Source organism: Lissotriton vulgaris, chromosome 8 (assembly GCF_964263255.1).
Source record: "Lissotriton vulgaris chromosome 8, aLisVul1.2, whole genome shotgun sequence".
NCBI classification, from domain to species: Eukaryota; Metazoa; Chordata; class Amphibia; order Caudata; family Salamandridae; genus Lissotriton; species Lissotriton vulgaris.
Genome location: NC_141696.1, coordinates 426,261,432 through 426,281,867, shown reverse-complemented (window position 1 = coordinate 426,281,867; position 20,436 = coordinate 426,261,432). Strand labels below are relative to the sequence as shown.

Below are 20,436 nucleotides of genomic sequence, written 5' to 3'. Positions count from 1 at the left end.
AAGATAAGTCATAATCAGTAGAGGGATTATCAGTCGGCAGCCTAATTCCGATGACAGTTTTTGATTATTCACATCAGCAACCTCAGCAGAATATTTAGGGGTCTATAGGGATATTCTTATAGTGATATAATCAGAGTTCTGAAGTATATAATCAGATGTTATGCTATAGTGACATCCAGGGAATGTCCTCATTTAGGCCTTCTTTATCTGTGTTAAGCCGGGACACCCATTTTTGTTCCAATTTGAATAAATGTTTAGAAATGTCTGTCAAGTGAGGCGGAATGCAGGGTTGTTCTAACACTGTCCAAGTGAAATCTGTCGGTTTATGTCCTACCTCAAGGAAATGATTGGTGAGACGGGTTGCTTGCTTCTTACACCGTATTGTGCTTTTATGTTCTGAGATCCTTGTTTTTATTTTCCTTGTCGTCATCCCGACATACTTCAACTGACAAGGACATGTTATTAAATAAATGAGATTGCTGCTGTTACAATTAGTAAAGCGCCTTTGCTCCCATGGACGGCAAGTTCTGATGTCAATACTAGTGGAGCGGGTGGTCTGTGAGCAAGCGGTACAATTACCGCATGGGTGATGTCCCTCAACCGGTGGCATATTCCATAAAGTTCCAACTTGATGCACCGACTTTGCAGGTGGTCTAGTGTGCACCAGGCGGTCTTTTATGCTTGTCCCTCTTTTGAATGCGAATAGGGGCTGTTCCAATGTATCAATGCCGGTGTTTAGGATCTTCCTATGTTTTTTTACGATCCGCTGAATAGCATTTGACCTAGTGCTGAATGTATTCACACAAGTTATCCTCTCATTTTTAGGTTTTGGTGGAGCAAGTTCTAGTAAAGATTCACTGTTATTGTTGGAAGCTCTCTTTCTTGCTTGGCGTATCAATTTCTTCGGGTATTTCCTCTGCAGTAGTTGGTTTTGTAGTTTATCCGCATGAACCCCGAAAGTCTCTTTCGTTGTACCATTGCGCTGGATGCGCAAAAATTGCCCAAAGGGCAAATTGTCCCTTAATGCTTTCGGATGGCAGCTGTCATATTCGAGCAATGAATTGCGGGCCATGGGCTTCCTAAACAATTCAGATGTTAACCCGCCTGATGTTGCGGTGATGCGAAGGTCCGAGAAAGCTATAGTTGACTTGTCATGTTCCATAGTGAAGCGTAAGAAGGTGTTTTGTTCATTAAGCCTGGAGTGGAAGGACATGAGCTCAGTTGTGCTTCCACGCCACACCACGAGAATATCATCTATGTAGCGCTTCCACACTCGCACAGATGTATAGTACGGGTTACTGGTTTTCAGAACGTAGTCCTGTTCGAACTTGTGGACGTACAAGTTTGCCAAGCTTGGGGCAAAAACGCTGCCCATGCTGGTTCCTGACACCTGCAGAAACATGGAGTCTTCGAAGTGTAATACATTTTCTTTCATGGCCAAGGTGGCCAAATCCATTATAAAGGATACCGGGGTGATGGAATCCAGCTCTTGTTCCCGTAATAGTGTCTCTATTACCTCCAGAGTCTCATTTTGGGGTATTGAAGTGTAGAGTGATTCTACATCAAAAGACACTAATTGGTCCATGGTGGTATCGAACTCAATCTCAGGGAGGATCCTCAACAGGTCCTTGGTGTCTTGAAGGTATGTGGGCATCAGTTTAACCAAAGGTCTTAAAAAAGTATCGACAAAAGGCGATAATGGTTCCAGGAGAGACCCAATGCCAGAGATTATCGGGCGTCCGGGGGGGGGGGGGCGTATCTCTTTGTGAATTTTCGGGAGCACATAAAAATATGGCATCACCGGACAAGTTGTACGCAAGAATAAAGCTTCATTGGGAGTGATCCATCCCTCACAGAGTGCTTCTTCAACAAGATTGCCAATGATAGTAGATAGTCTCTCAGTCGGATCTTCTAACAGAGGACTATAAGACTTAGTATCATGTAATTGTCTCAGGCATTCTTCTCTGTATATATTAGTGTCCATCAGGACCGTGGCTCCCCCTTTGTTGGCGGGCTTTATTGTCAATTAAGTATCCTTAGTCAGCCTAGAAAGAGCTTCTTGTTCAGCTTTTGGAAGATTCACAAAAGGTCTTTGTTACAATGTAGGAAAATGTACTTTGGAAAGTAAGAAGATCCAGTAGTCGTAGGTATTCTTGAAAGGGTGTTTATTAATTAAAAGCTGGTAAATAGGTAAATAGGAAGGCCCCACCGGGAGCAGCATCCAGCTGCTCAACCCCACTCATTCAAACTGACCACACATTCAAACCATGCACACAGGAACATTCTAATGACATCACACACACAGGCTGAGCAGCAGGGAAAGAGATGATCAGGATATAACAGTCTTTCTGTTTGGAGAAATAGAGTTTGTACATCATGTAGTACAGCCTCTTCGAAGGTGGTCACCTTAGCTGGTACAGTGCTGGCTAATGGTGTTAAGGTAGATGGTCTCTTCGACCCTGTATTTTGTCTGCCGTGGATACATTGTCGGATTTAGAGAAAAAGAAATGGAGCCTTATTTTTCAGAAAAATTTTGATAGCTCCACTTGGGTCTGAAAGGGATCTCCTGTTGTGGTATGGACAAATCCCAGGCCTCGGTTCAGGACTTTGATTTCATTGGGGGATAGATGTTTAGAGCTCAGATTAATTATCAGGCTGTCCCCGAGGTCGTTCCTGCCACATCTTGCTGTATTTTCTTCCCGCTCCGTAAGTCCATCGACTGTGGAGGGAGGTTCCATTGGACTTGTCCTTGTGGGTTCCGTCTCTTTCCTCGAGACCTTCCACGGCCAAAGCCTAAAAAGGGCTGCATATTTTGACCCTGAGTGAAATTTTCCTGGTCCATATGGGCCCATCTGGGGCGGAAAAGGTGGAACTCCTGGTGCCCAAGAATTCGGTGCCCACCAGGGGTTGAATTGATTCTGACCATAGTTGTATCCTCTCCAAACTCTTCGGTTTCCTCTTCCTCGGTACTGGTTAGTAGCATTGCCCTGATTACTAGAGTCAGAGTCGCTTGAGAGGTCCTCCGAGGTAGAGGTTCCATAAGTAGAACCACCTCTTCCATTCCTGTTGTATGGAGTGGGAACATAGGTAGCACTGGTATAGGGGTAAGCCTTGTCCATGGCAAACTTAGCCAAGTCTTTCTTACACTTCTCCTATTTGGAGAACAGGATGGAATCCTTGAATTCTTTGCTGGTTTTGTTGCCTTCTTCTTGGTTCTTTGCAAACAATTTCCAATAGATAGTTGTTTTTATCTGGCCTTTAAGTATCTGTATCTCAATGAGAATCTTATCTGCAACTTTTTTTGCAGTCTTTATTATGAGGACGAGCCAATCGCGGGTACACTTCCACGCAATTAGCGACCAGTCTCGTAAGAAATCTTTTTCGTCCAGAAAGAGTCTTGGAGCATTGGTGACTATGAGGCCTGATGGTGAACAGTTACCCCTAAGGTACTCGGCCATTGCGATCCCATGGGCACATGTTCGAGAGTGGCTTTTCTTTAAAATAAGGATTTTCTGCCAGCCATCCTCACTAGTTCCTGATTGGACTGGCATGCAATCTAACATGCTTGGGTTGTCAGTCAGAATTGATTGAATTTTAGCTTCATCAAAGGGTAAACCTAAATTCATAGCCATTGTGTCGGTATCTAATAGACGTCTCAGAGAGGAAACTGAGAACGCTAGGAGTTACAGTGGTCACGTCTCTTGGCAGTATGAAACACCTTCTTATGCTTCACTATGGAACATGGCAAGTCAACTATAGCTTTCTTGGACCTTCGCATCACCGCAACATCAGGCGGGTTAACATCTGAATTGTTTAGGAAGCCTATGGCCCGCAATTCATTGCTCGAATATGACAGTTGCCATCCGAAAGCATTAAGGGACAATTTGCCCTTTGGGCAATTTTTGCGCATCCAGCGCAATTGTACAACAAAAGAGACTTTCGGGGTTCATGCTGATAAACTACAAAACCAACTACTGCAGAGGAAATACCCGAAGAAATTGATACGCCAAGCAAGAAAGAGAGCTTCCAACAATAACCGCGAATCTTTACTAGAACTTGTTCCACCAAAACCTAAAAATGAGAGGATAACTTGTGTGAATACATTCAGCACTAGGTCAAATGCTATTCAGTGGATCGTAAAAAAACATTGGAAGATCCTAAGCACCGGCATTGATACATTGGAACAGCCCCTATTCGAATTCAAAAGAGGGACAAGCATAAAAGACCGCCTGGTGCACACTAGACCACCTGCAAAGTCGGTGCATCAAGTTGGAACTTTATGGAATATGCCACCGGTTGAGGGACATCACCCATGCGGTAATTGTACCGCTTGCTCACAGACCACCCGCTCCACTAGTATTGACATCGGAACTTGCCGTCCATGGGAGAAAAGGCGCTTTACTAATTGTAACAGCAGCAACCTCATTTATTTAACAACATGTCCTTGTCAGTTGAAGTATGTCGGGATGACGACAAGGAAAATAAAAACAAGGATCTCAGAACATAAAAGCACAATACGGTGTAAGAAGCAAGCAACCTGTTTCACCAATCATTTCCTTGAGGTAGGACATAAACCAACAGATTTCACTTGGACAGTGTTAGAACAACCCTGCATTCCGCCTCACTTGACAGACATTTCTAAACATTTATTCAAATTGGAACTAAAATGGGTGTACCGGCTTAACACAGATAAAGAAGGCCTAAATGAGGACATTCCCTGGATGTCACTATAGCATAACCTCTGATTATATACTTCAGAACTCTGATTATATCACTATAAGAATATCCTTATAGACCCCTAAATATTCTGTTGAGTTTGCTGATGTGAATAATCAAAAAACTGTCATCGGAATTAGGCTGCCGACTGATAATCCCTCTAGTGATTATGACTTATCTTCGTTGTCTATATGCGGTGCATCCTTTGGATTTAGGTGTTACACTGCAAGAACTGCAAAAATCTCACTTTGCATTGACTTTAATACAGTCCATTCATGAAAGTAAGGTACCTCAGTGTCTGCATTAGTGAGAGTTCATCCAAGTGAGTGAGGCACCTCATGATCTGTAAAATGATAGAAGATCCCTGTTTCATATTCGTAGACATCCAGCAATGAGGTCCAAGATGCAATAGTAGTGTCTTTCTAATTGCATTGAGGACGCCTAATGCTCCCCTAAAGGTATCTGAGTCATTAAAGAAACGCTGTGCATTACTGTAATTGAAATTGTCACGTGACACCGTGGCTACCTAAGGAGGTTGAGCGGAAGCGTTTTCTTTTCTTTTCTTTTATACTCCATAACTCGAGTCAACATGTGTATTCAGACCTTACATTTCAATTGCATGTTTCTTTTGTGTATTTGTAGTGCCCAGGCGATTTAACAGACGGAAGGCACTCGTAAGTAATTTAGCGTTTGGTGCACATTACAAGTACGATTCACATACTGGTACGCTTTCGAATGACAAGTGAGCCCTAAGCGTATGATATTATGTACGAGACGATTATCGCAAGGTTGTTTCTAAACTTAAAATAATGAAGCGGGCACTAATGTGCACCCGCAGCAAGCTAAAAACGTCATTTCCCACCATTCCTTGTGACGCGGACTGATGACATCCGATGCAACCAATGAACCGGCGGTATACTACAAACAAATATGGCGACCTAACCTGCCGCGGTACCTCCCCAACAGCTCAGACGCTTGTTTGGAGTACCGACGGGCAGGTAAGCAATTCCTTTTACTATTTAAGGTAGAAAGGATAAGTTTGGCGCTATTACATTAATAGATGCTCAAACCTTTGTTAAACTTTTCCTGAACATCGTTTCTTGCCTAAACTGTTTGCGTATGATTTAACATGCGCACGGTCTTGTATGTGCTCCCTAGTTGTTGTCTTTAAACTACGCTGACCTAACTTAATTGGCGCATAACTATTAAATAACAGGAGGGTTACCAGGCTTAAATCTTTTTTCGAGCTGTCTAGCGTGCGCACGTTCATCTTATGTGCTTTGTAGTAGGTGTTTTGAAACTACGCTGACCTAACTAATCTGGCGCATAATCTATGATTATAGGAGCGTTATCTTTTTCACGCTACTTACCTTACCTAAGGGAGATATTTGGCGTTACAGCATACTCATGAAGTTAATAATCAAATACTCTATTGTGAACTCCCGTTTTTCGCCAAAGCGGACGCCTTGAGACTAAGCATGGGCTTTTTTCTTTTTCTTGCTCGCTTATGTGCCATGTATTTGTGGACCTAAACCGCGCTGGTCTAACTGGCGAAAAATCATTTATTAAGTGAGCAATGATCAGGCTCTAACTATTTTGTTCCTTGAGTCCTGCACTGAACTGTTGGCTTGATAATTAACGACGAATAACAAAAGTGACTAGGCTATAATGCAGAGATTTTCAAATCTTTATTAACAGAATCCTAGTCAATTAAGACAAGAATTGGAATCAGCACATATGTGGCATACACAGCTCAGACGTTTATATGAGCTTTAGATAAAGCAATCACATGTACAGAACAATAGAAGTTAAACTAGCTGACTTCAAATTGATATTATTACGAACTGATAATTATGAACGTCATAATAATTATCCCTTAACAACTTTTGAAGACTATTTGAAGATAGGAGTATTTATTTGGTACAATATCTCTTGGTCCAGTGGTTGTGAGGTTTCACTTACCTGTATTCATCCCCTCTCTTTACCAATAGAGCGGTGCCCCCTGATCCTGAGCTGTAGCCAGGTGAGGTGAGGAGCATGCCTCTCATACTCAAAGTGAGTTGGAGGATTGTCCCACATTACGGACAGGGTGATCTGATGCTAACACCCCAAAGGGCTATGATTAATTTAGCTCTTCCTTGATAGGTAACCATGTCTAATATGTACTGTGTTATCTTTTTCTCTCTGTTTGTTTTCCCTGTTTTTTCCTGCTTGTGAACATCCACCTTACGGGAGGAGTGAGAGGATAAACTGAGGTGATATCATTATCATTTTCTTGTTTTTTTCACATACACGCTATTGTAGCAGTAGCAAAGTTATTAATGGTCCTGAGGAAGCAGTAGATACCAGTTGGATCAATAAATCTGCAGAAACATGTCGACCTGATACTCTATCCAGTAGATATTTGTTAGAAACTACTGTCTCTTTGCACTTACAGTTTTTAATATTTGGGAGCGGACGGCTTATGAATAAAGGTGTTGTTGAGCCCACTACCCAAATTTTAATAGAGCACTCTTTTTCTCCCTATCACTCATATTGTTTTGAGTTTTGCACTGCTTTTTAGTTACCACACATATAAAGAGAGTCCGATTTCACAACTAGATAGACACCACACAATAAGAACTGTGTGTATTGTCTACAACATGGACTCTCCACTATGTGAAGTGGCCCAAATGATGATAAAAGGGCGGTACAGTGTGCGTAACTGATGGGAACTTATTACACCGAGATAAGTCCCGTTGTATGCCATATACATCTTATAGGATACACAAACAACAGGCCTAGACATCTTTAGAAAACAGAGTATTTTTCAGACCCACAGTTATTCTTTGGTAGTTTAGCATCACTCCATACAATCACGAAGCGCTACTGTCTGGACGGTCAGGTCCATGGAGAGGTGGCACTTTGCCCGCTCGTTCCTGCAGAATTTCTCGGTTTAAGTTAGTCAGCAGCCCCTCTAACAGGAGGTTAGTAATGTGGTATCTATTTTGAGGTAAGGAATTTGAGGTTAGGAGTTTTTTTCCAGAAGAACAAGTTACTTACTTTCGGCAATGCCTTTCCTTGTAGAGACCCTATCTAACCACAGATTCCTTACCAACCTTCCTTTCCTCTCCTCTTTGTGAACTGCACTTCTTCATGTGGAAGATCCGCTTAGATCCAGCACACTGGTCACAAACACTCGGACATGGCTGTGTGTCTGTGGGCGCGGTATGGGTCACAAAAGAAACTGATGTTAGAGCACCGGGGTGGCACCAATATAAGCAAAGCGCACGTCATATCCAGCGCAGATGACACAGTTGTGGACTCATCTACCGGCGTGCAGAGGGACTGCTCAAGATTTTCCAGATCCAGTTCGACAACTGGGGAATATTCTAAGGTAAGGAAACAGTGGTTCGAACTTTCTTCCAGAAAAGCAAAGACCACCAGCACAATCCAAGAATATGAGCCTCCAGATAGTAGCTGAACAGGGTGTTTAGCGGGCGACAGTGAGTGTAGAGAGGTGGACTGATCCAGTGCATTAATACAAGATGGAGACTTCCTTGTTGCTTGTAGTGGAGTGTCTGTCAACCTCTCGGATACCAGATAAAACCAGTGTTAACAATCTCAAATTAACAAACATACTTCTGACTGGTCATAAAAGTAAAGCTCTTTCAAGGCCTTATAGCTGAAAATTGAGTTCGAGTGTCTTGATGTATAAAACAATACAGCTGATGATCAAAACATTTTGAGACCCCAAATTTTCACTTAAGGGAGCATCAAGTGTCACCTGAAGTTAAAAAGAAATATTGTGATTCACAGACTCAACAACTGAAGACATTTAAACTTATTGATGAATTTTCAGTGGGATAAGTGCGAATGGGTGGTTTCATTCACAAAAATTGTAAATGACGTCACTTCCAATTTGCACGCCTGCATACACAGGAAAAACATGCCACAGAAAGTATGCAAAACGAGTGTTCCCTAGAAATCCATTGTAACACTGCATTATCAAAAGGCAGAGGAAGGAACATGTACACCTGGACAAAAAATTACTCAGGAGAAGAACATATAATTAAAGTAAAACTTATTTGTAGCTGTAAACCAGCATAATAGCTACAAGGGGAAAATCCACTATGTTAAGGTTAGGCACAGAAATGTACGCTTTTTATCAATTTCAGTACATAAACTTTGAGATTTTTGTGAATCCCAAAAAATGAGTAACTTTATAAAAATGGTATGTGCAAGCCTAAGACTTGTCAAGTTACTTTCTTGCAATTGAGGGTCTAATAAAATGTGTGCTTAAAAGCCTAGCTCCTATAAAAGAGAGCACATTGTCAGCAGTAATTAAACTGAACACCTGTGCATCTGGGTCTGCCACCCTCTCCAACAAAACCATTGCAGATATTAGTAAACTAGAGCAATGAAATGGTGCCTGCAGAATGCAATACGGGAAACTTGACAGAGATAAAATCCATAAAAGTTGAAATGTTGAGTGCTATGTCTAAGCTTTACACAAAACATCATGATCTGGTGACCAAAAAGAAAAGCAGCATTTTGCAGTGAACAGCAGTACAGCATAAACAGGCAAAGGTATGTCAAGCCTTCCACTGTCTTCACAGATCATTCTCTGATCAACAAACAGACAATTTAATTTTTTATTGCACTGATGCATCAGACATTGGTAACTCATGCCACCATAAAGCAAGAATTAAATAAGCCCTCACTAAGCTCAAGACACCAGAGCATGCATCAACAAAATATCATGAAAGTAAAATATATCCCATACTCTAAGGTGTCTTAGTTGGATTACAAAAAATGTACTTTGCTGCTGTGTCTGCAGAAGGAGGAATATCAACATAGACATGAAACAAGATATTCATTTAAGAGAAAAAAGCTTTCTGCATAAATTACATTTTTTATGACAGAGTAATTGTGAAGAGTTTGCAGGATACATGGATCAAAAGCTAAAAACATCAAGAAGATTTGTTAATTAATGTATTCAGCTAAAGGCATGAAGGAGATTCGTAAATTATTATACTAGTTACCCCTGAACGATAAATTCCTTCGCAGGATCAAATAAATTTCCATGGACTATCCATTCATCAACAATCTCTAAATACGGCCGTACCGTCTCAACCCAGAGAGAAAAAAGTAGAGCCACCTGCAAAAAGAAAAAATAATTTCCTTTTCAGGATTAACAACTCACTTTTAAACGATGCACAACACCACTTTATGCCACAATAAGCATATTAAAAGCAAGAAATGGTGCAGTGCTGATTGAAAGAACAGATTTCCATCCCCTTGAGAAAGGCCCACACCTACCGTATGCTCAGATGCTTCTCCAATGTTGTCGTATTCAAGAATCGCTTTATAGAGTGTATTGAGCAGATGAGATGCTTTCAGAACATTCGGCGTGTCTGGTGGCACTTCGTCAACACCAGTGCTGAAAACCTTGCGGAGGACCTTGAGTTGGGTAAATCTGGGTGCCAACTGGTCTATTACTATTGCAAGGGTCACTGTTTGATCTAAAGAACAGAACAAAAAGTAAACCCAGTTTAAAACAAAAAATAACACAAATATCTGTTCGCAAGAACTGAAAGACCAAGTTACTTATCTTCAGTAATGATCTCTCTTGTGGATACTCTAATTACAGATTCCTCACCTTTAGAATATTTCCGGCGCCGGACTGGATCTGAAAAATGTTCAACATAGTTCCTGCATGCCTGTAAGGTGTGTGTAGTGTAGCTCAGTGTCAACTCTGCTTCGCCCCATAATGATGACTCTATTTCCATATAGGCAACATCCTAGCCAGTGAAAGTCAGTTTCTTTTTGGATATCATCCATATCCTTGGACGCAGAGACAAAACCCAATTGTTTGTGCCAGTGGGGGGCCTTCCTACATGATAAAGAGTCCACTGAACAAAACTGGAATGTGGGAGGGTGGGGAGGAATCTGTGGTTAGATAAAGTATCCACCAGAAGGAGCATCAGTGAAGGTAAGTAACTTGTTCTTCTGATGGAAACTTCTAACTGCAGATTCCTCAACTTTAGAATAGATTTCAAAGCAGTACCACCCCTGGTGATGGGTCTGCCGAATAAATCAGACCAAAAAGTCCTGTAGGACAGAATGTCGTTCCCGCCAGACCTGACTATCAAGGTAGTATGGCTTTGTGAACATGTGCACTGAAGCCCAAGTTGACAGCTGTCCAGGACAGGCACTCCATGCGGCAACACATTGGTAGCATCCTTGGAACCTAAAACCCTTCTGGAGCTGCTTATTCAACTCAAAGCATTTCTTAAGCGCACTGATACCCGACGGGCTTCCCAGGATCTCCCATACTCCTAGGAAATCATTATTACACAAACAAGTATGTTTTCAGCTGTTTCCAGAAAGTGAGCAGATAGTCATTCTGCCCGAGCACTAGCTTATTCGCCATCACATAGTAGATCTTAATGCAGAAGACAATCCAACAGGAGAAAGCGATTTTCTGCATTTCTTTGCCCTTCTTTGCCCTGGAGAATCCCAATAGTCTTTGGTACAATCAATGTATGAGTGGAGAGCTCTTTTGGGGTCCAAACGACGGAGTCTCTCCTCCTTTTCCAAGGGATGAGGTGGAAAAAAGAACGGCAGAAAAGTGATTGACTGTTTGACATAAGAGACAATCACAAATGACACCACGGGGGGAGGAGCCAAGATGGCGGACGGGACGGACGCTTAGGCTCCCGGCTCCGCGAGCCGCCTGGCTTCTTTCGATAATCCTGCTCACTTCTCCTGACCTGCGCCACTCTAATACCGTGGGATACCGGCGCTGGAGTGACTGGCGTTCTCCCGACACCTTTGCCGGCGGATTTGGCTGCAGATTCGGTGTTTTCTCCGACTTCCAGCGCCGCCCATGGTCCCGGTGTCGCTGGCTGCCGCTGGCCGCCGAGGGACGTGGACGGGAAGACGAGCTGGGGTACCGCTGATGGTCACGGGGGTGTAATGCGCTGGCTGCGCGATCGGGGTCGGACCCTTCTACCCGGGTCGGACTACCCCTCGCGCTGACTGGGTCGTGTACGAAGCTGGAGGCTCCCGTGACTGGTTCTCCTCTGCCACTCTGACGACGGACGGGCGGACTCCATCTTGAAGCGTTCTCCCGCAGTGGACGGCCGGTTCTCACGATCAACGTGGAGTGCCTCTACCTGTGCTGTTCCCGACTTGTGTTCGGAGCTCCCCCGGTGGCTGCATCTTTGCTTCCTTGGCTTATTTGGACACCCCCGTCTCGCCACTAATTGTCTGCAGTGGAGGTGAACATGGCGCCTGTTCTCCCTGTTGGGACACGAGCTGACCCTGTGTACAGTGTACTTGTTTGCCCACATGCCCCGGTGCCACTGACAGTACCGGGGGAGCAGCAGGACGGTGAGGACCGGTGTTTGCAACTGAGTGATCCGACCTGTGGGGATGTCCTGGCTGCCCTAGTGGCGTTGAGGGTGGAGATGCGGAGCACTGCCCGGGCGCTGGCCCGGAGACTCGATGAGGCGATGACTACCACGGGACAGCCCCTGCTGGAGTATCTTCCGCCGCCCCTGCTTCCTCCTGGAGGGGAAACAATGTTGCCGAGCGAAGGGACGGCGGTGCGGCGTCCTCATGGTTACAATGTAACGTCTCTACTCCTTGACGAGGATACAGTTGCGGAGACGCCCTTCACCTTGAAAGTTGTGATTCTGCCTATGAGCTCACTATCGGACCCCAGTTCCTCACTTCCCTTGCCAAATGTGACCCTAGCTGTATTTTTCACTGGAACAGTTGTGGCACGTTACTCCTGGTCTTGGGCCCCTGCGGCACGATGCGTCTTCATTGTTTCCATTCTTCGTGAGCGGCCATCTTGCTTCTTTGTCCCGGTTGGAGGTGACTCGCAGCAATGGACAGGCCTGGAACACTTCTACCGGTCCGGACAAGGGTGATGGTATGATCGTTGTCACTTTGGTTGGATCGGCTGGCGGAGACCTGGACTGGCACACAAATTGCAATACTGGCTGAGTACTCTCTAATGTCCTGTTGTTTGCTACATGTCGCTGTCGAACTCTCCTTATGGTCACTTCTTACGCGGGGGGAGGACTCGTGCTGTGTTGAGGTACTGGGTGGTATTGATCCGGGTTCCATGGGTCTACAGTTTCTGACATTGTGTTGTACACGGCGCAGGAGGTAATGGCGGCGAGGAAGACCGGGAGTTTGGTTGTTGGGTGGGCTCCTCCCCGCTTTTCCCTTTCCCTTCCCTGGGAGTAGTTGGGTGGTATACTCTTCTTTCTCTCCCGGGTCTTATGTGAATTGTGCCTCTTTTTCTCTTTCTTTTCCCTTTTCTTTCTTCTTCTCAATCTCTCTTCTCTTACTGCATTTCGGGTTTTTGGGGAGATAAAACACTCTGCTAGGGGGGGGGGGCAGGCCGTAGCCTCTGCATGTGTGTAGGGTGGGGGGGTACATTTTAGTTGGTGTTATTTTCTATGGTGCCTTTTGTTCTTTTCTAATGTTTCTTTCCTAGGTCCGTGCTGGGCAGACTGGGGGATGGGTGGTGGCGCGGTGTTGCTTGGGTATGTTGCGTCCTCCTTTGGGGTGTGCATAATTTGTGACCGTCCTATGGCTGGGACTTGCATGTTGCGAGTAGCACTGATTGACCCGAGTGTTTGCTGTCGAGTCCCACCTGCATGGCCCTAGTTTTTTCTTCCTGTTTGTATCAGTACGGAATAGCACGACCTGACTTTAAATTGTTGCGATGAAAACCTTAAAATTAACCTTCACCGATCCTGAGACATGGTAATGCGATAACTACAGTGTAACCCATTTAATGCTTGCCTATAACGAATGATGTTGCTGTTTCGCCGTAAAGTCGCATTGATGCACAGATGTTTTCGTGGCCGGCCGGAAGGTTGTAGGCCCGTATTTGTTCTGACTTGAAGCACAATAAAGGTTTTCAAAAACAAAAAAAAAAAAAAAACAAATGACACCACGGACCAGCCTCGAATGTAGCCGGACTACCTTGGCACTTCTGTATGATGATCAGTGGCAGTACCACACTGTGCACTGCAAGTGTATTACCCAGTTGAGCAGGCAGCAGCGCATAGGGAGGGGGAGGGAGTTGCGGGTGGTGGGGGGATGGGGGGGAGGGACCAGTTTGTCGTATCCTTGCATTGCATTTTTCGTTTCTTCTTCTTATAATGTAACACGAGAAAATGACTGCATATGTGTTCAATTTTCATGATGATGGTGATTGACTCTGGGTGACAGAGTATTACAGAATATATGCTTATTATGCACTCAATAAAAATCTGTTTAAAAAAAAAAAAAAATCGGCAGAAAGCCCCACTTAATCAGGAAAAAAGGTGTTGTAGGGCAGCTGATTTATGGAGCTTGAAGCTCACTCACACGACAAGCTGAAGTTTTCACAATAATAAACACCATCTTCATGGTCAAAAGATGTAGGGAACATCTGTGCAATGGCTTAAAATGGTACACATAATGAAGGTATAACAGACACGTACTTGGGGCCCACAGAATCCAACATGGATGACAGAATCAGGCCATCAAAACATGAGGGCAGTGCGCTAATTTTCAACAAACACGCATACCTTCAGCATAATGCAGCTGAGGTAGAGGGGCAGAGTGAGGCCTCACCTAAGGACGCCACTGAGCGTGTTATGGTGACAACCAAGCGGGATGTGAGCGGAGGAAGGAGTGCCCCATTGCGAGCAGGAGAACCCTTCAGGAGAAGAGCGCGAGCACCGAGGTGCCCCGTTTACACGTCCGGCGGCAGGAAGAGGAGGGCGCAAAGAAGTCATAGAGGATTCAGGGGAAGTAAAGCACAGCAAAGATGCGAGAGACACCCAGGGAGAGGAGCACTATGGTCCTGATAGCTGCGGCCCATCACTAGAGCCGTGGCTTGAGGCAAGTACTAATCTTGCCGGTACCTGCATGCATCCGGGGCTGGTAGGCGTAGGGGAGTAACTGGGAAGCAAGTGTTCCTGCAAGGCTGCACTGTGGGGACACATACCCCTTTTCCCTCCACTATCTAAAGTTGGTGATGGCACTCACTGGATTTAAAAGACACATTTAGGTGACTCAGGACCCTTCTTTTTATTGTTCTGCTCTTCTCCCAGGAGCATCCCAAAGTCTGGAGGACCAGTGGCATGTGAAGACAGTGATGATTTCCAGCGATGGAAGAAATGACTTACCTTAAAACTGTTGATATATGTAGTTCTGCCCGATACCAGTTCTTTGAAACTTCATAAGTTAGACTCCAGAAAACATAATAAACAAGCTTAATGCCTCACTTTGTGTCGAGTAGTGTCGGACGTCCATGTTACAGAAGGTGAGAATTAAATTACGGTCCCATTGTGGCATACAAAATGTGTACAGGGAAACCACACCTGCCAGCCTTTCAACTTCTAAAGCAGAAAGTGGTGAGGCGAGCTTGGATTTCTTGAGTTTTTTCTTTAATTTTGAGTTACCCGAAGACTAGAACCTCAACAACAACCTGTCGCAAGACTGGCCCCTGGACCAGGAACAAGCTTGTGTCCTTGACTTTGAGCAGAACGGTCTACATGCGACTTCCAATGTTGCACAGAACCTCAGAGCAGGGCTTTGCATTCCAATATAACCTTCGGGTACATCAGCAGCAACGGTTTCTTTATGAGGGCAGGGGAGTGTCGCCACCACGCCCCCTGCAAGGCACGCACAGTGTTAAAAATAAAATGGCAATGACTTCATTTCATTGCCATTTTATTTTTAACTTAGGCACACTGCAGCCGCCAGCCTGCCTCCGAACTAAGATAGCACGTCCTCTGCTGCCAAATGGCAGCAGGATGACTAGAGTAGTCATGGCCGCAGACTTCAAAGTGCGCATGTCACTTTGGCCGGCGGTCTTGCGTACATGCACACTTTGAAGGTATCCACCCAGCTGTCTTAGACAGCCGGTGGAGACCAAGCACAGGCCTCTAGGGCCTCAAGGAGCATTAGGTCAACCCGCTCCATCCAATCGGGTCGCAGCTCTCAGGCTTCGGAAGGAAAGCGAGGAGAAAGCAGAGTCTGCGGGTAAATACAATTTAAATGTATTAAATTAATATAAAGTGTGTAACGCATTTACTTTAGTTTGTATTTGTTTTATTTTGGAGGTAGGGGTTGTTAATTGGGCTTTTGAGGGAAGTTTTTATTTTAGTATGGTCTTTTGTAGTGTGGGAACATTTGTTTTTGTGGGGGTGGTAGGGCACTTCGCTTGCCCTACCACGCTGATAGGTCCCCAGCCGCTCCCGTACATCAGGGCACACTCCGCGCATGACTTGGCTTCATGTCCCGAACACAAACACCAGAAATACACCTTGTACCTACAAAGCTTAAACTAGTTTGAGGAGGGAACATGTTCCCTTGCACACTGGTAGAAATTTGGAAAAAAAAGACTCCTCAAGGGATGATCAAAAAAATAACTAGCTCCATATCAGCGTATGAAGGTGCAAAAAGAATGGAACGTACGTCAGTGAACTGGCATGACGTCTAACTGCAGCTACAGTCACTTCTGAGGGAGAGAGGCGTCGACGCAGAGCCACACAACAACACCTACTGGCGCTCAGGGACTACACTGAAAAATCTTCCCAATCCAATCTGGCAGCTGGGGATATTCTAAAGGTGAGGAATCTGTGATAAGAAGTAAGGAACAGAAATATTTTAAAAAATAGACCACACAAAAAATAAATAAAGACAAAACAAGGACAAAGCTTATACTCTAGCAATTAGATAGGATTAATGCTAAATGTAGAGCACATTAGACAAATGAATTTTCTAATGCTTTAATATCTAACTTTTTCTGGCAAAATTATTTACAATGATCTTACCCTTGTTGATAATGCATCTCTCAATTTCCGTAAGCTCTTGCCTGAAACTCCTCAAGTATTTATATAAGGCCCATGTAAATGCTTGGTAAGTGCGGAATGGAGCCTCGTTACCCTTCTTTGGTACGGGGATGGACCCTGACAATACAATTTCTTGACTGCTTCCTGTGACTTCATCGATAAATTTCTGCAATAGGAACACCGCCTGCCCATATCCTGCTATCTGTTCCAGCACAGACCTTAGGCAGTTCTACAAACAAGACATTATCAATATTAGCCAAATATATTATTCCAAAATAAACAACACAGCAATGTGAATATTCTGTAATTAATTGCTTATTTTAGATGTCCAAAACATTAGCAAAGGAATTCACATAGAAAAATATAAAAAATACTTTACAGAATACAGGAACCAGCAGTAAAGACTGTAATTTTCCTACTATCCCTCATTCCATTAACTATAAAGTCAAAATAAAACTTTAGTGGAATTCCAAGCGGATAATTAATCTTGGGAGACCAGAAGACTTAACTAAAAACAACCTCTCTCTCTCTACACAACTGTCTTTCAGATGTTAGTGAATGTATTGGGCTACATTTGCTAAAACTTCAAAAGAAGAAACCAAACTTTTAATCCCCGGAGGGATCTCAAATCTTTGGCAGCCCTCCTTATGGTACCATGACTTCGGCACTAGTCCTAAAGCCTCTCATTAAGTGAGACATCCTGACATCAAACTCTATTCACGCCAAATGGAAGCTCAGGTTGTATGAATCTGTTATCTCTTCCTACTCTTTTTATATAATGAAAATCAGGCCAATCTTTCCTCTTCTAAACAAGTATGGGAGTAGGGCTACAGTAACATACTTGACCGGGTTCGAGTCTCTACTATGGCAAAGAAGTTTATCTGGACATCAAATCTGCTCTCATCCGATGATTTAAATCAATTCAAAATCAAGTGGCTCACCTTTTCAATTCAGCTTAATGGTCTTGTAGAGCCACTCTGACAATCTCTTCACTAACTACACAGTCAGGTCAGAATTTAGTTTGCGATGCCCTGAATCATCCACACCAAAATCTATACGGTTACTTGTTCTTTTCTAGTCGACTGATTACCTACATACTTCACCCTATAGTATGTTTGGCAAATCAATTACTTTCACATGCTACAAGTTTTGGACAACTGGCCATAGGGGCTATGCTTTTCCAATTCTAGACCGTAAACTCTGGAATTAATTTTCACTACAACTCACAACTATCTCCTCTTAGTTTATTTAAGAAAAGAAATGAAAACTCTTATTTGCTTGAAATGTCCTTTATTTGTGCCTGGTCTGACTAATATAAAGCATCAAGAGACTCTTAAGGAGACTTTAAATGTGGGAGTACTCTACTAATCTTGAATAATATAACACATCATAACTAGCTGGACACCAACTTCACAAAGGAACACAGTTATCCTTATTAATATAATCTACAACCTAGGCAAAAAAAGATATGGTTAGCAAAATATAGTAATGGCATGGATTGCAAAATGGTGCATGGTGTTCTGTGGATATCCATGTGGTTCAGTGCAGGATTTGGGGATTTTTACAGCTAAGCTCTTGTCCTTACTGAAAAGGCAACACTGTGATATATTGCAACTAGAAAATCAGAAAATACAAAAGACAGTTGCCACTCTTTGGGAAAATAGCGTAGGTGTGGCAGATCTTATGTAACAGAGCAAACTGCATGTTGATGCACTTTGACTACAATCACGCATGGGCCAAGGAAATGGAGATTCATCTGAAATTGAAGAAAAGAAACGGATTTTAAGGAGACTGCACATGGTTTTATAATATTGTATAACAGAACGCAAGAGGAAGGAGCCTTACCCCAAATTAAAAACTGTTGTAACACTATAGAAGGTGCAACGTGGGTCATAGTTACAACATTTAATATTGCTGCACCTATCCATTCATAAGGTATTTCAAAAATATGTGCTCACTCAAAGGTTTCTTGGAGTTGCAGCTAAAAACAAGGGAAGTAATGAACCAGTAAAAAAACCAAGTTTCTGTGTGAGATAGAATCAAAGTATAATAAAGCAAAAAGGTTTGTATCTAAAGTGTTAAAACGTAATAAAAAAATGTAAACAAAAATAAATAAAGAAAAAAGGTTTAAAATGTTTCTCGGGGAGGAGGAGCCAAGATGGCCGACAGGACGGACGTGTAGGCTCCCAGCTCCGCGAGCCTCTTACTCCCGCACCGGTATCCTGTTATCCATCCTGAGTGACCTTTGCGGCGACACGATGGAATGAACGCACTGACTGCACCCGCGTTCCTCCGAGGTCTCTATCTGCCGTGTGGAGGGAGATATCGACGCGCAAGCCGTCCGCCATTGCACTCCCTGGACCCTGCTCTGATCGCCGCCCGGGACGCTGCTGCACCGGAGAGACGTCCTGTGGAGGCGGCGCTGCTCACAGCAGACCATCTGCCTACGGAGGGAGACGGTGAGGTCGCTTTCGGACCCTGAGGCACTCCGTGCTTGGACGCGGTGAGCACTGGTGGGACATGATCCCTTCCCCCTTCGTTTCTCTTGTTCTGCGGCTGGGGGGCTGAATCGGCTCCGGCTGGCGGAGCCACCTATGCCGGCAACTACCTCGCGGACCAGTGGCGAAGGGGCGCTAATAGTGTGCCGTCCTGATTTGTGAGCCGCTTTCCTGTCGGCGCCCCTGCCTGATGCTTCCCGACACCTGAGTCGCCCTTCTCTCCCCATTGTCGCCTCATTGACGAAGCGAAGATGGCGCCGGTCTCTGGGGACCGGGAGAGGAGTGCTTCCTTGTCCCCTGGATGTGCTGTCCCGCCTGTCCTTAACCACCCTGATGGACTGGAGATGGCGACCCAAACATCGTCATGCATGGGACTGCAGCGGGCCCCAACTGGGGGGGATATTCTGGCAGCTATCGCGGATTTCAGGTCGATATGTCGACAAAATGCTCGTGATCTGTGCCGGAAGATTGACGAGGCGACGCTTGCTCTGGGACACCTGAGGCGTTCTGATTCCCTGCTGCCTACAACTACCCCTGAACTGGATACTATGTCTCAGCAGGCGCCTGTAGTGAAGCTGGCGATCCCTGGATACAGTATTGCGGTTTTGCCAGCCGACGTGACTGCGGATACAATGTCTCCTTCCATTCCGCGTTCCGAGATTCTGCCTCTGCCATCGATGTTGCTGCATTGTCTGCTGACTCCCCGGTTACTAGACTTCCTTGCTCGTTTTTACTCTGGAGCCTCACCCTTTCGTCAGGCGAGTGTACTCTCTCCTGTAAGTGCTGGGATGCTAGTCCTGTTTGACATTAACTTCATTGGTAACTGGGGGCGTTCACCTTATCCTCTCCTGCTTCTTCTTCCTCGGAGACGGCCATCTTGTCCCTTTGTTCTGCTCTCGGCATGTTTTCGGCAGTGGCCACTTCTGGGAGGATTTCAACGCTCAGGCCAGGGTTGATGAGTCTTTGTGCTGATTTTGCTTGCCTGGCAGACGTAGACCTGGACTTGAACACTATTTTGGACCTTCTGAATGCGCTCTGTGTGATGGCTTCCCCTGCATAGGATTGTAACTGGTGGGACAGATGCTGATTCATGTTTAAGGGATGGGGGTTCGGTGTGCGGGCGGCCCTGGGGTAAGTGCAGATGGGGAGGTCCCCACTATGTCCTATTGCTTGCCTGGTTGTATCCTGGACTGAATCATCCTGATATGCAATGGGGGGCTGCATTGTTGCTATCATTCCTCCTTTCGGGCTGCAGTTGGTGTGGTCTCTTGCTGGTCGTGGCTGCTGGGGTGGTGGCTCGGTGTGGGCTGGGAGTCTGGGTTTAAGTGTTTCTGGCCCTCCTCCGGGCTTATGTTCTTTGGGAGTTT

The 20,436-nt window shown here is 44.7% G+C and overlaps 1 protein-coding gene across 1 annotated transcript in view; it reads right to left on the bottom strand.

Annotated features, from left to right (window-relative positions):
• The window catches only part of TUBGCP5 (tubulin gamma complex component 5), a 523,861-nt gene that overhangs the window by 259,406 nt on the left and 244,019 nt on the right, over window positions 1-20,436 (bottom strand). The window contains exons 10-12 of the mRNA XM_086934193.1: window positions 16,554-16,800; window positions 10,018-10,220; window positions 9,741-9,856 (exon numbers count right to left, since the gene is read on the bottom strand). Coding sequence (XP_086790319.1) covers window positions 9,741-9,856; window positions 10,018-10,220; window positions 16,554-16,800 — 566 coding nt within the window. The remainder of the gene's footprint in view (window positions 1-9,740; window positions 9,857-10,017; window positions 10,221-16,553; window positions 16,801-20,436) is intronic.